Below are 14,770 nucleotides of genomic sequence, written 5' to 3'. Positions count from 1 at the left end.
TCTGTTAATAATATTTTTACATTGTTAGGTATTAAAAAAATGTTTAATGTATTATCCATTTAGCTAGAGCAACCACAATTCAGAATTATCTGTATTAGGTACGCGTTAAGTGCGGGAGTCTGGAACATTAAAATACAATTATGAGACCAGTCAATCATTTCAGCGTGAGTATATAATGAATAACAAATGTTAACACTTTATAGTATGTATATCAAATTTTTGATTTAATAAGACATATATGTAAACGAAAAAATATTTTTTTAAAGTCTATTTGTACATCTAAGTCTAAACTATTCTAATCAATAAATGTCAACCGTAATAAGGAAAATATTTATCTGTGGGGTATTGAATAGAAAAACATTAGTTTATTGGTGGAAATTCTTTATTTAAAGATTTATCTAGCTCTCAATAAAAGTCCGCATTTAAAATCATCAATTATATTTTTATTTTGTTTTGATAATGTCTGTTTTTTCAGTATTAAGTCTCAATTTTTTTAAATATGACCTTTATTTATAGAAGTATAATACTATATACAAGTCTAGAGTGTTGAACTCTCTATCCCATCACAATCTTATGCTTACATATAATAGGAGTATAATATAATATTATATATTATCATAATAACAAAAAAAAATATCATAATATTATTATAATCATTAATTTATATTATGATGTAGCACATTATAGGTACGAATACATTTTAAACAAAGCAAGTTATTAGATAAATAGTATCAATGTTTCAATATTATGCATCCTATAGTTATAAGAGCTCCACTAAAATAGTATTTGAAATTTATTAATGACATTTAATTATACTAACTTGAACGAGTTATGTTATTTAACCGGTTGTGCCAGTGATATTAAACTGGCTGGGTGATAGCATATAGGCTATTTTACCATATAGGCTCATTATTCACACTAAAATTAATTATTTATACTTAGTTCAAAGTTGTTCAACGGCCAACAGACCTAATGTATCTACTATTATATATATTTTTTTTTCAGGTAATGTGCTTAGTATTATCGTTTTAATTATTGTGTTTTCTTCTACAATTCATATAAAACATTTGTGTAAAATTAATTAATTTCAAATACATGACATCAATGGTGGTAGTTATAATGATACCATAGGCAACATACTGCACACCTTGACGTAATAATATTATAACAAAGCGCGTAAATGCGTTTATAATGTTTATATGATTGAGTACGATACGTTTTCGCTGACATCGGTAATCGACATTCAGCGTTGTTGTCGTATGCAGAATAAATAATTTGAGGTATGCATTGTTCATTCTTGGAAACCGCAGGTCAAAATTCATTTTTGCTACTTGTTGTTTTTAAGTATTGGAATAATTGAGGAGAGAGATAAAATTAAAATATAAAATAGATTTTCGTACAAGTTTTTAAAACATATTATTTGTCGACACGTTTATATGTTTACACGTACACATTGCGTCAAAATTTATAGATTTTAATACACAATAATCACATTATTTTTATTTATCGCAATATTGATAGAATAAAAATAGGTAAAATATGTACATATAAAATATTTACTAATGTAAACAAAACATGGATAAATCATTTGAACGGACAAATTTATCGGATCGACGAATACATACAACACATTTTTATTACATTCGACACTGTAGATTTAACTTTTACCTAAAAATATGCGTTTAACAATTTGTCTGAATAAGATTAAAATAATTATATACCTATTTACTATGCAATATAAATTCTTAGGTATCAAAAGAAAAAAAAAGTGATAAATATAATGTACCTATGTTTATATTTTTTTAGAAATCTACTTCATTCCAAATAATACGTTTTTTGACAACGGAAACGACGGCTGTAAAAGAATTTAGCGAAATCCCAGGACCTATATCTCTGCCTTTGATCGGTACCCTTTACCAATACTTACCTGTATTCGGTAAGTACAAATTTGACCGGTTACATCACAATGGGTTGGCAAAATTCGGTCAGTACGGGCCGGTTGTCCGAGAAGATATTGTGCCCGGCGTGTCCATAGTATGGATATTCAAACCAGAAGACATAGAGACGCTTTACCGAAAAGAAGGCAGGTACCCGGAAAGACGCAGTCATTTGGCATTACAAAAATACAGATTATGTAAACCTGATGTGTACAACACTGGAGGACTTTTGCCCACGTAAGTCTATGATTTATTTGGTTAATTATCTATATGGCAATTGGGAATTAAATGTAAGTAATAATACTTATTTGTTACATAACAACCTGTTATTATAAGTTACTATTATTATAAATATCGAATTATATTATTTTATTTTACTCATAAGAGATATGACATTAAAAAAAATAAGTTTAATGTCTCGTAATTTGTTGTCTATTGCGAGTTTGAGGTGCAACATATTTTTTAGTGAATTTATGAAAGATATATTTAAATTTTTAAATCGATAGTATATTAAACCATAAGAAAATTATGAAATCTGAAAACAGAACTCGTTATACGCTTGTTACTTGTATCGAGATGTATGGTCAAACTATTTTCTTATTTACAATATGTAGGTACACAATATGTCTTCAAACAGTGATTGAAAATGATAACATTTTTTGTATCGGGAGTTAATACTATACGAATATTTAAAAACGTTCAACTAGAACTTATAAATTATGAACATTGCGTAAACGTATTTCAGAAATGGCTCAGATTGGTGGAGACTTAGAAAGGCATTCCAAAAACATTTGAGTAAAGTTCAATGCATCAAACGGTATGTGGATAGTACCAACACAGTAGTTGGAGAATTTATAGATCGGAGGATAAAATGCGTAGATCGGAGAAACGATTTCGGCCCCGAACTATCCAGGCTCTTTCTAGAATGTAAGCTTTTATTTATCTCAAAATTATGTATGGTAAAATATATCAACGGAACTGTGTATTATTCTTATTGAAATGAAATTCAAACACTGTCAACAGTGACGTACTATGTCGCCTTCGACGAACGACTACAGCAATTCAAAGACGAAGAATGGAACTCAGATTCGGAATCTTCGAAACTGATCAAAGCGGCTCATGACATAAACAGTGCGATATTGAAGACTGATAATGGACCACAACTATGGAGAAAGTTTGATACCCCCATGTATAAAAGTATACAAAAAGGACACGAACACATTGAAAAGTATGCCATTTAACGAGTTTAGTAGCTCAATCGATTTACATATTATATTATAATATTTCGTTAACTTATCTTCAATTTTAATTATTTTCTTAACATTGGTAATAAATAATGTCAATGTTACATATGATAATAACGACATGTTTTCTGATCATCAAAAATATTTGAGTAATCTTTTTTTTTTTTAGAATAGCATTTAAAGTTATAAATGAAAAATTAAACAGTATAAAAACGACAGACTCCAAAACATCATTGTTGGGAGAATACTTGAGCTCAAACGACACGGACTTCAAAGACGTAATTGGAATGACTGTTGACACTTTGTTAGCTGGAATCGATACGGTAATATTAAATTATTAGTAAATTACTGTTCAAAATTACTTACGCCTGTAGAATATTGTTATTAAGGTCCCAGCCACACTTTGGTATTTTCGCCGTTGAGTTCGAAATACCACAAAGTATGGCTCAGTCGATTTAAAAACATAGACAGTAATGTATAAACCTCGACTGTAAAACCATTTGGAATCTACGGCGAAAAAATCGCAGTGCAGATGGGCGGACCCTAACGAATGTAAAAACCATCTAATATACTTATGCTTTTGTTAATTGATTTTTATAACGTCTCATTTTACTTGCCCACAATGGGAATTACAAATTTATTTTTATACATTTATAACAGCGTTATTTTTAATCTGTGCTTGTTATGTTTTGTATTAATGCAAGCCTTATATGATAAATGATTATTATTAAATTCACCTTATCCAATATGAAAAATAATATCATAATAAACATTTAATATTTTCAAACCATAATATTGCGATCCAGCTTTTAAAGTGTTAAAATTATATCATATACAATTTTATACTTTGTGTCAATTTCATTGAATCATCATAATTATTTTAAGACTATATTAATGCGAAATACGAGTTTTATACGACCATTATTATTATTAATAGGTTATGAGCGTATTTAATATTATGTATGCAGTTCTAAATTTATGTGAGTAATGAGTACTGATTTAGGTTTATCGGTTCTAGGCGACGTATTCCTGTTGTTTCGGACTTTATCATTTGTCGTCAAACCCGAAAGTTCAGGAAAAAATGTTCGGTGAAGCACGGGCACTGCTACCGGACAACCATACACCGGTCACCGATGGGGTGTTGGAGCGGGCCGTGTACGCTAAAGCGGTTGTCAAGGAGATGTTCCGGATGAATCCAATATCAGTAGGCGTCGGCCGGATACTGCCCGAAGAATGCGTGTTTTCGGGGTATAGAGTCCCGGCAGGAGTAAACGCGAAAAGCAATATTATAATTTATAAAATATAGTATGATAATTTGGGACGTCACCACATTACACAGTCATCGGTGTCCATCTAATAACAAGAAATGTTTTAATACGGGACTCGGACGAAAACTGTAGGAACTTGATCAATAGCACTGCAATATAAGAGCAAGGAATTTTATGCACTAAAAAAATCATCAAATATTTAAAAATATGTTCTGGAAAAAATACACACAATATGCACTTAAAAACGTTTGTATTTGATCACAATCGTTATGAAATGTATCATGTACTTACTAAACATGTGATAAAGCTACCAAGAAAATATGTAGATTCGTGAAAATCAACCCCCCACCCTTGTATACGCGCATGATTTATTTGCTAAGTTGTTTTTGTAATATCCTGTTAAAATTGATCAACTCCGTAAGAACTGTAATTAGTGTGTGATGTCCTTTTTATATTATATGAAATAAAACCAAATTTAAGCCATTATTGGTGGTGCTTTTATTAAGTGATAAAAAACTGAAAATTTTGTTTTCACATTTATAGACGGTTGTCGTCACGCAAAACCAGGTGAGCTGCCGTCTGGAAGAATACTTCCGGCGTCCCAATGAATTTTTGCCAGAGAGGTGGCTAAAGGGCAGTGCCAAATATGAGCCGGTCAGTCCATATTTGGTTTTACCTTTCGGCCACGGACCTAGGACGTGCATAGCGAGACGTTTGTCTGAACAATTCCTGCAGGTCGTGCTCATAAAAGTAAGTTATATTTACGAATCACAGACAGGCGCATTATAAAAGCCTTATCAACAATAGTTATTGTAGGTACCTCATCTGTACAAAATATATCGTTCGTGTTTCAGATCGTCAGAAACTTTGAAATGACTTGGGCGGGATCAAAGTTGGATAGTAAATCGTTATTGATAAACAAACCAGACGGGCCGATTTCTATAATATTCAAGACCAGAGACCAAGCAACATAATTTTTATTTTAGTTACTTCACTATAATATAAATCAAGAACCTACCTTCCAAGAGAATTTTAAATTATAGAAGATGTATTTTGATATTTTGATGTGGCTCGAAAACGTTTTAAAAGAAAATTATTGTATTTTACAACAACGTGCGTCTATGGACACTGACATTAAAACCTGTTGTTTACCTATGTATACAGTAAAAAAATAATTTAGCTCTTCTGACAGGGTTTGAAACCGATTATAGCTTAATCTCAGTTTTTTTTTATTTTCTAACATACCGTATTCAAAATCTAAATTTAATGTTGAAATGTACACATACAGGTTTCAAGTATTGGCTCTTGGTGACTTAAATTTGAGCCTAGATAGTAATGTGCAACTGAAGTTATTAATTGTCATGCAACAAATGGAAAATACACTTTTCGATCATCTGAGATTAATTTTAGTATATAATTCAAAACAAATATTTAGAAAAGTGTTTTTAAAAAATGTGCATATAGCTAATGAAAAATTTTTTAATAAAATGAATTATATAAATACATTAATAAGTTATTATATATTTATATTATATTACTATAATGAGTACCACTTTTAATGATTACTTTTGGTTTTCTAAACTTAATCCTTATAAATTAGATTTTTTATTTTAATAAAAACATCATCATCAACTTTCTATCATGATATTACATTTTTTTTAAGATGTAGGTATTGAATTAAAATTACACATTTTTTACAAAAAAATTTAAAAATGCAATATTATCTAAACGTAGATAAGTGTTATTGACGTAGGTGTATAATAGTGTAGGTATCTATACAAGAGCAATTCTGAACTTTTGTGCATTATACTACCCATTACCCAAGATAAAACCAATTTTTATGACAGATTTATACGAGTTTATACGAGTCGCAGGGTGTGCCCTTGCACACTAGGCACACTCTGTAGATTCGCCTATGCAATATTATATATACTATATTTATCAAGTAAAATTATTTGAGTAGACATTATTTACATTTTTTTTTTATTTAACTATTATCTACTAGCCGTTCTAAAATAAAATAAAATATTTATTTATTATTGACTCATAAGCACAAAATTATTTGCCATTCTATATTTATTCGCTACGATGCGGTTAAGAAATGCTAGGGTAATAGTTAAGCATCTGAAATCCGCCACAATGCACCTAAAAACAAGGAATAGATTCATAATAATTTGTTCATAAATAAATTATCGTAGTTTTCAATTAAGGTATGCAATGCTATTGTCATCTTGAATCCAAAAATTCGTTTTCATTGAACAGAACTACAGACGAGTTTATCCTGCACGGCAATGCACTTGAAAAATTGTAATCGTGTCCATTAGTTTAATATGTGACCAATAACAATCATTTAAATAAGTAAAAAACGGGTGAAACACATTTGCGGACGCTTTACTTTTTTTGTAACATGATTGCGGGTGATCACTAAATGACAAAAGGTATTATTTTGCACCCAAAAAATGACACGACTCAACACAAAATAATACACCAAATTGCATTACCATGAGTGCGATATACCTACTTAGCAATGAATCGCTTACACGCATACACACACATTACCTTTTATTAATAATAAATATGTACACAACTCATCTATTTATCCCAAATTTATAAATAATAATATATTAACAATAAAACCATCCAATCTTGCAATGTAACAAATTATAGATATTAGTAATATTAAATAAATAACTACAATGTATCGGCCATTAATGAATAACTGTATTTATATTTAAATAAATAAACAATAATAGATAATATTTTTAATAAAATATAAAGAATTAGATATGACATATTTTTTTTAACTTTTTCGTTTTTAATTTTTAATTATTTTACACAAATATTAATTTGTAGTATACGAAATAAACATAATAAAAGATGATTAAAATGTAAAATAAAATAAATTTAAATTTAAAATATTATAATGCACCATAAATCACAATCAGTGGTGGTTTTTAGGGGGGGCGAAGGGGGCGCTCACCCCCTTTGGATTTTTTTGAGTCAACTGTTATGTTCTGTAAGTTATATATGCAACTATTATGGAGGGTGGGGGGCACAAAAATTGAAAATAGCTCCCCCCTTGATGTTTTATCAAAACCGCCACTGATTACAATTTATATAAAAGCTATATAATAAAAGATTTTAACTTGTAACGTGATCAAAATTTTAAATTTATAAATATATTTTACATTACAATTTTTAATAATTTTGATTTTAATTGATTGTTAAACATTTAGATTAGGTTTGGAAGTGATGAGTGATGACTAAACTAATAATAACTGATTGAGATTTATATAGCTAATTCATATAAATAATAAATATCAACATCTTTTTCTTTGTTCAAATTGATCGACATGTTGATTTGAATCAAAAATATTGATACTTTAAAAATTGTGATAAATCAATAGTAAATATTTGATTATAAATTAATAGTCATAAGCTGAAGTAGTCGTCTTGGTTAGTGGAGGAGGTGATGGCAAAGTTATTGGTTGTTGTTGATCATATAATGAATTTTTTTTTTTAGATAATAATTCAGTGTTAAAAGGTTTGACTATTTTTAGAGGTTCAACAACTGTTTGTTGTTTATATGGTAAAGGTGTTGATATTTCGTTTTGCATTTTAATTTGTTGAAGTTGTGGAGGTGTCGAAAAATATACTATTGGCTGTTGTTGTCCATACGTACTAGATATTGAAACTTCATTTTCACTTGGTATTATCTGAGATGTGGATCCACTATTCAAAGGCTCATAAGTAATTGTTGATTGTTCATATGGTACATTTGTTGATGCTATTGTTTGGCCTGAAGTTTCCTGATAAATTGATTCTTTGTCAGGAATCTGTATAACTTGTGGAACTTGTAATGGAAAATAATTTATTGGTTGTTCTTGTTCTTTTGGTACTGATGTTGAAACTTCTTTTTCGATTATAATCGGTTTATGTACCGTTTTTATATCAGGAGTTTTTATAAATTGTTTAGGTGGTGATAAATCAATTAAATCCTGTTGTTTTTTATATGGCAAATATATTGATACTTTTTTTTCAAAAATTGTAATCGGTTTATTTATCATTTCCGTATCAGAAGTCTTTATAAATTGTGTAGGTGGTGACAAATCAATCGATTCCTTTAGTTTTTTATGTGGAAAATATATTGAATCGTTTTTTTCAATTAGGATTGGTTGAGACGTTGGTTCAGCAATGCCGTTCTTGATTATTTTAGGATATTGGGATGTCAAACCAATATTACCCTGTGGCCGTTCATTGGTTGTAGGTATCGGAAATTCTTTTTGTACGAAACTCAGTGGATGTGTCGGTTTGATGACAGGAGTATGTTTTAATGGAGGAAGTGTTGGCCGATACGCCATAGGTGGTACATGTCTGTCATACAATATGTCTGCAGGTTTCGGCTTGTTAACCTGAATTGATGGAAGGGACAAGAATGGTTTGTTTTCAATTATAAAATCTTTCTCATAAAAATTGCTATTCGGTATCTGTGGTAAAATTGGAGACAGTTTTAACGGGTTACTCTGTTTGTCGCTTTCTGGCTTAACTACAGGATACTTAGTAAATTTGGGAGGTAATGAGTGAGTCAGTGACGGCTGAGCTAATTTGTTATATAGACTTTCATCGACTAATTTATCTGATATTATTTCACCTAACTTATGTTGTGGTGTAGAAATTAATGATTTGATTTTCTTGGTCATATCTTGTAAATTTAACTGAAGTACTGAGTGTTTTGGTTTTTTTTCAGTAAGATTTCCTTTCTGTAAAAGTGGTACTGTATGATATAACGGTTCTTGATCAATCACTTTGTGTGAATTAATGTCAATTTTTTGTAGACCTGCAACCGTTGGATGGTCATATAAATTACCATACGCGTTGTCTACAGGAGTAGATTTCATTTGCCACTCACTTGTTATTAAATCTGGTTTGTTAGATTCGTTATTTTCCTGTGCTGGACGATTATAGCATCGTAAGATAGCATGTCTTTTTACGGGATTTGATGATTCACTCAAATCCTTAGTTAAGCCAGCATTTTCAGAACTATCATCTCTATCTGAATTAGACAAAGATTCATAGTTATTATGATTAACCACCGGCGGTGAATTTTTCAAACGATCACAAATATGTGTCGTGTACCGTACTCGATCGCGTAGTCTATTTAGTAATAATCCACCATCTTCATTTAATTCAATACTCTCAGATAGAGAAAATGTAAAGCTCCACAATAAAACATGAATAATTGTTATCCACAACAATTTAGGCGCCTGAAAAAACAATAAAAAATTAAATAAGTAGATAACATTTTATAAACATAATATAATACGTAAAACTTGAATTAAAAGTAAGTACAGTAGAACCTTGATTACCCGAATCTTTGTTATACGAACCCTCTATTATCCGAACTATAATTAGCGTATTTGAACGTCCGGTTTATTGAATTTATCATAACTCTCGCTTTTAGCTTATAATTAGGGGTGAGTCTGTTTTTGACCAAAATCGTACCCTTCCCTTTTCGGCCGATTCACTTTTCGATCAAATTTAAAATAAGTCGATTCCCTTTTTAACCAAAACAAAAATGTATATAGGTAATACATTTAAAATAATAAAATAATGATATACAATTTTTGTCAAAAATTATTAAATATAATATATATATATATCGATATTTTTACATTTTAAATAATTTTCTAGTAAAGTGAAGCCGCTGAGTTACTCCTTTTATCAAGCAATTCATGTCATACTTATTATAGCTCATATTATTATTATTGTAAAAAACTAATTTACAGATTGTAATATACTATTAAAAAATAAAATAATAAGTAATTTTCTATATTTTATTTTATAACATTTTATATGACTTAAAATAATTTTAATTAAATCAACAAAGCAGCAATGGAGATGTCGTTTGATGATTTCAAATAATGTAATGTTTTTTTATTTCCTATTTCCAATATCCGAACTTTTGCATATCTGAATTAGGCGTGGTTCCAATTAGTTCGGATAATCGAGATTCTGCTGTATATATTTAAATTATTAAAAAGGAAAATTCTACAAATTTAGCATAATATTAAACATAAATATACACAACCGAATTCTCCAAAATATACAATTAGACAAAATATTATTTATAATTCATTAAAATTATAAACTATATTAGTATTTAAATATTTATATTGTATATTACATTTTTTGTTTATCATTATTATTATTAATAAGAAGGAAACATCGATAGCATGATCATTGGCTTTATATTACATTTTCAAATTGTTGAAAATATAATTTTGTATTATAGTTAAATATAGTAAATAATAATGGATATATGCAAAATATTCAAGTCTCCTCAAACAGTATTTTTCAATAACACAAAATAATGTTCGTTGACATTTTTATTTTTTATTTAATTATCTGACTTTGCCAAAGTGTGAACCTAACACGTCTATTAAAAAACGTTGATTATTTATTTTTAGATTTGAGTAAGAATTAGTTTTGAAGAACACTATAATAAAATTTTAAGCCTTAGCTGCAAAAATTAAAATTTTATACATTTTTAACTGTATAAAATAATTTATAAATGTTTGTGATTTTGTCAAAATTTAAACTTAAAATATCTTTAATAACTTATAAAAAATTTGTGCTTATGTATTTTTAATCATTGGAACTATATAATTAAGTTTAATATGTGGTTTCTTGTAGATTTTTCAAGCTTTTTCCAATAAATAATATTGTTTAATAATACAAATTCCTATGAAACGCTTAAATTATATCTAAATATTTTAAAAATGTTATTGAGTACAGAAAATTATTAATTAAGTAACGATGGAATATTTAAAATTTCTTTTATAATATTCTACTATGTTTTGAATTACGACAAAAAACTAAAATATTTATTTTTCTGATGAATATCCTGCAATTTTGTCTAGTTAGTGGTGGTTGATTGGTACCTGACGAATGTACCTGACCCAAGTCGAACATCAGCGATAATATAATAAAAGAGGAAAAGGAAAAAGATGTTCATGTAAAATATAATATTATACCTGCTTGTACGTAATGCCAATAGCGATTTAAAAAAAAAATAGTTTTAAACTAGTTTGTAGAACATAATATTATATTACTGTTTAAGTACCTAAAAATCATATTAAGTCATAGACATTGATGATATGTCTATGTTTGAATACGTTTCTCCAATATAAATAATTATTGTCTGCATATTAGACACTGATAATTTGCTATCAAAATATTTTCAAATAAAAAATTTATAATTATGTATTAAAATTTAGTAATACATCTTGGGACTTATATAGGGTCTCAAAACTATAAATTATCAGATTATTTTCTATGTTTTAAGGTAAATACAAATTAAATATTATTTGTAAAATATTATTGTATAAATATTTCTTAATCATATATCATGATGGCTATTACGTAATGTGCGAATGTACAATAAAAACTCTAAAAATAACCTATTTTTACCTACTGCGATTTTTGGTTATTTTTTTTATCTTAATATCTCAAATTCCAAAACTATAAACTCAAAATAGTCATGATTCGTTTTTAATGCTAAAATATCACGTACAAATGTTCATATAGGTATATAATATATATATATTATATGAATATATTAATACTGAGAAATTCAACTTGATAGGTTTAAACAGATAAGTACATACATTAACTATTAAATATTAAAAAAAAATCATCATTTATTATTTTAACAAAATCGCAAAATAACGAACAATCCACAAATAAAAATTTTAGCTTATAAAAAATAGCCCTTTTAGTTATTAAAAATCAGGACTAAGAAACATGAAAGGTATCTACAATTCATTATTTGATAGATACAACTATATTAATATATAATCAAATAAATATAATAGTAAAAAATATATATATAAATTTACTATAAAATTGTAATTAATCATTAATATTTTTTTTAAATATGTAGGTATATACGGAAAACTAATTTAAAATAATTACATTCGGTAAAAAATATTTCTTAAAGTAGAATGATTAATGAGTATTTATTTTATTACTTTCGATATTCTGTATATTTATTGTTCTATACTCAGTTATTAGTTTAGTTGTTTAGAAAAAACATATGAAAAATTAAAAATGAACTTAGTCAAAATTCTATTCATTAATTTTAATCTATTTAAGATGAAAAAATACTATATTTTACAAATTTACAATGTAGGTATATGATTTTTATGATTTATGAATATTTAAGATGAAAAACCTTTAAAGCTAACTACACAATAAGCGGATGTAGGTACCTATAGAAATTTTTTAATTTATTTTAGTTCATCAAAAAATTTTAAAATAAAAATTTTTTAACTATTTTAAATACTTTAAATAAAATAACGAAATGTATTAAATTACTATTAATCTAAATTCTAATATAATATCCTCGACATTCCTCCAAAGCGAGGTTTCTTTACTCTGTGAACCATGTATTTTTTCTCACACACACCAAATGTACTTATGTAATGCACCACATAATATTTATATTAACCATTGTAGGCTAATAAACATTTGTATTTGAAGCCTTTAATTAATAAAAAAAAAAAAAAAAAAAAATATTTATATTTTTAACAGATTGTACAGGACAAAAACTTACAAGTAAAAATGTAGATTCCAAGGACATAAGAAATTAAAATGTTTGCGAACTAATGGATATAATTTCTAAGTACTGAGTACGTATTTAAGTTAATTATGTTTTCTTTAAAAATTAAGAAATATAAAAAGAGTTTGCCAACAATTATTAAATAATGTGTGGAAAGTAAATATATATTTTAAATAAGGTAGTTTAGGAATAGGTTTTTCCAACCTTCTAAAAAGTAATACAATACATGAATCCCACAATTTATGCTTCCAAGTACCTACGTGCACATTTTAAACAGTTAAAATATTTTAAAATATTTTCATGATTTCCTACAAAGTTTAAAGTTCATTTATATTATTTAAAATAATAACTATATGATTTATTAAGCCTTGTATTATTAGATTTAAGACGATTAAAATATTTATTGCATGAATGGAACAACTTACCATGACCATTCCGGAGTTCAGCTTACAGTCTTGTCTGAACTATAATAACCACCATACCACTACACTGAGTTAATAGTATAGGTATCGACTCGAATGCCTCTGGCGTTAATAATGATAACACATCCTAAAATCATTAAAACGATATCTATATGTATATCTGAATTGTATTTTCTATGAAATGATATAATTTCAGTTTGTAACGCATACTGACCAGACTGTTGCTTATCTTGAAAATAATATACTAAATTTCCTTTCTAATCGACAACTATTTAAGATACGCCTTAAAAAATAAAATAAAAAGAATGTCAAAACTTGGAATTTTCACATTTTTGGAGTATCGTTTATGTATATTACATAAATAATTTGATTAACTATTTTTACCCATATCTATTCCATTGCATTAAACATTTTTTAACATAGGGATGCCATATTTTGTTATATTTTAAATAAATCATAATAAAATAAAATAAATCTCAATTTTTAAAAATGGTTCTGCAGGCTGATTTAAATACCAAGCAGATAAAATAAATTAATAAAAACGTGATTTCTTATTAGTTATTAAAAATAGTTATAACCAAAAACATATAAGTATAAATATCAGAGATGTTAAAAATTCATCCTACCCAAAAAAGACGTATATGTATAAAAACAAATTTTAAATTGTTTTCAAAAATGATTATTTTTGTTGATTGATAAGTTTTCCTAGTTACGTCCATAATCCATACCTATAATTTTGATATTTGAAGATCTCGAGTTTGTTTATAATATATTAACGGCAAATTGTCACTGTATACATTTCTGTTTGATTAAAATTATTAATTGCATAAATTATGTATCGACATAGACAAAAAACCAGAAAAGTAGCTGTCCCACATAAAGTATAAGTATCGAGTGTACTAGGTAATCAATGAGTAGAGCACTGCAGTAATGGTTGTGGAGTTGTGTTAAATAATACGCTTGTTCAAAAAAAATTGTGAATATTTATTTTCAATATATCTTAATTATGGTAAGAAAAACTTATGAGGAAATTTGTTATTTATTTATCAAGCTTTTTCACCAAAATTAAAACATTGTACCATAAGTACATAAGTGAATCTAAACAAACTTTATATAAATTCGAACATTCTAAATATCTATAAATTGAACAAAAATTGCAAAAATAATTTTAGTAAATCATATTATATATTATGTCTAGTATTAACTAATATGGATATTTGGTGAAGACTTCAAGAATAATGTTTTCATTTTTAATTACAACATAAAATAACCAAAACTA

General features: G+C 27.4%; 2 protein-coding genes across 4 annotated transcripts; one reads left to right on the top strand and one right to left on the bottom strand.

Annotated features, from left to right (window-relative positions):
- LOC107162755 (Cytochrome P450 302a1, mitochondrial) lies at positions 1-5,961 on the top strand. 3 transcript variants are annotated; one of them, XM_015509770.2, is made up of 8 exons: positions 1-164; positions 1,807-2,174; positions 2,683-2,864; positions 2,961-3,165; positions 3,351-3,504; positions 4,200-4,448; positions 4,993-5,199; positions 5,304-5,961. In XM_015509770.2, exons 1-8 carry the CDS (start codon positions 141-143, stop codon positions 5,421-5,423), a joined length of 1,509 nt encoding a protein of 502 aa, XP_015365256.1. In that variant the 5' UTR covers positions 1-140; the 3' UTR covers positions 5,424-5,961. The 3 variants fall into 3 exon arrangements, with proteins under 3 accessions (XP_015365256.1, XP_015365257.1, XP_089074954.1); XM_015509771.2 differs by lacking the exon at positions 5,304-5,961 and having other exon boundaries at positions 4,200-4,429; positions 4,993-5,153; XM_089218828.1 differs by lacking the exon at positions 5,304-5,961 and having other exon boundaries at positions 4,200-4,486; positions 4,993-5,119.
- Positions 5,962-7,148: 1,187 nt separating this feature from the next.
- On the bottom strand, positions 7,149-13,653 carry LOC107162759 (uncharacterized). The gene is made up of 2 exons (XM_015509776.2): positions 13,495-13,653; positions 7,149-9,713 (listed from the first exon to the last, which is right to left on the bottom strand). Exons 1-2 carry the CDS (start codon positions 13,501-13,503, stop codon positions 7,875-7,877), a joined length of 1,848 nt encoding a protein of 615 aa, XP_015365262.2. The 5' UTR covers positions 13,504-13,653; the 3' UTR covers positions 7,149-7,874.
- Positions 13,654-14,770: the final 1,117 nt, after the last annotated feature.

Source organism: Diuraphis noxia, unplaced genomic scaffold (assembly GCF_037042655.1).
Source record: "Diuraphis noxia isolate RWA-SAM2 unplaced genomic scaffold, SU_Dnox_SAM2 contig0002, whole genome shotgun sequence".
NCBI classification, from domain to species: Eukaryota; Metazoa; Arthropoda; class Insecta; order Hemiptera; family Aphididae; genus Diuraphis; species Diuraphis noxia.
The sequence above is the reverse complement of the archived record's forward strand: the minus strand, read 5'-3'. Positions and strand labels throughout refer to the sequence as shown.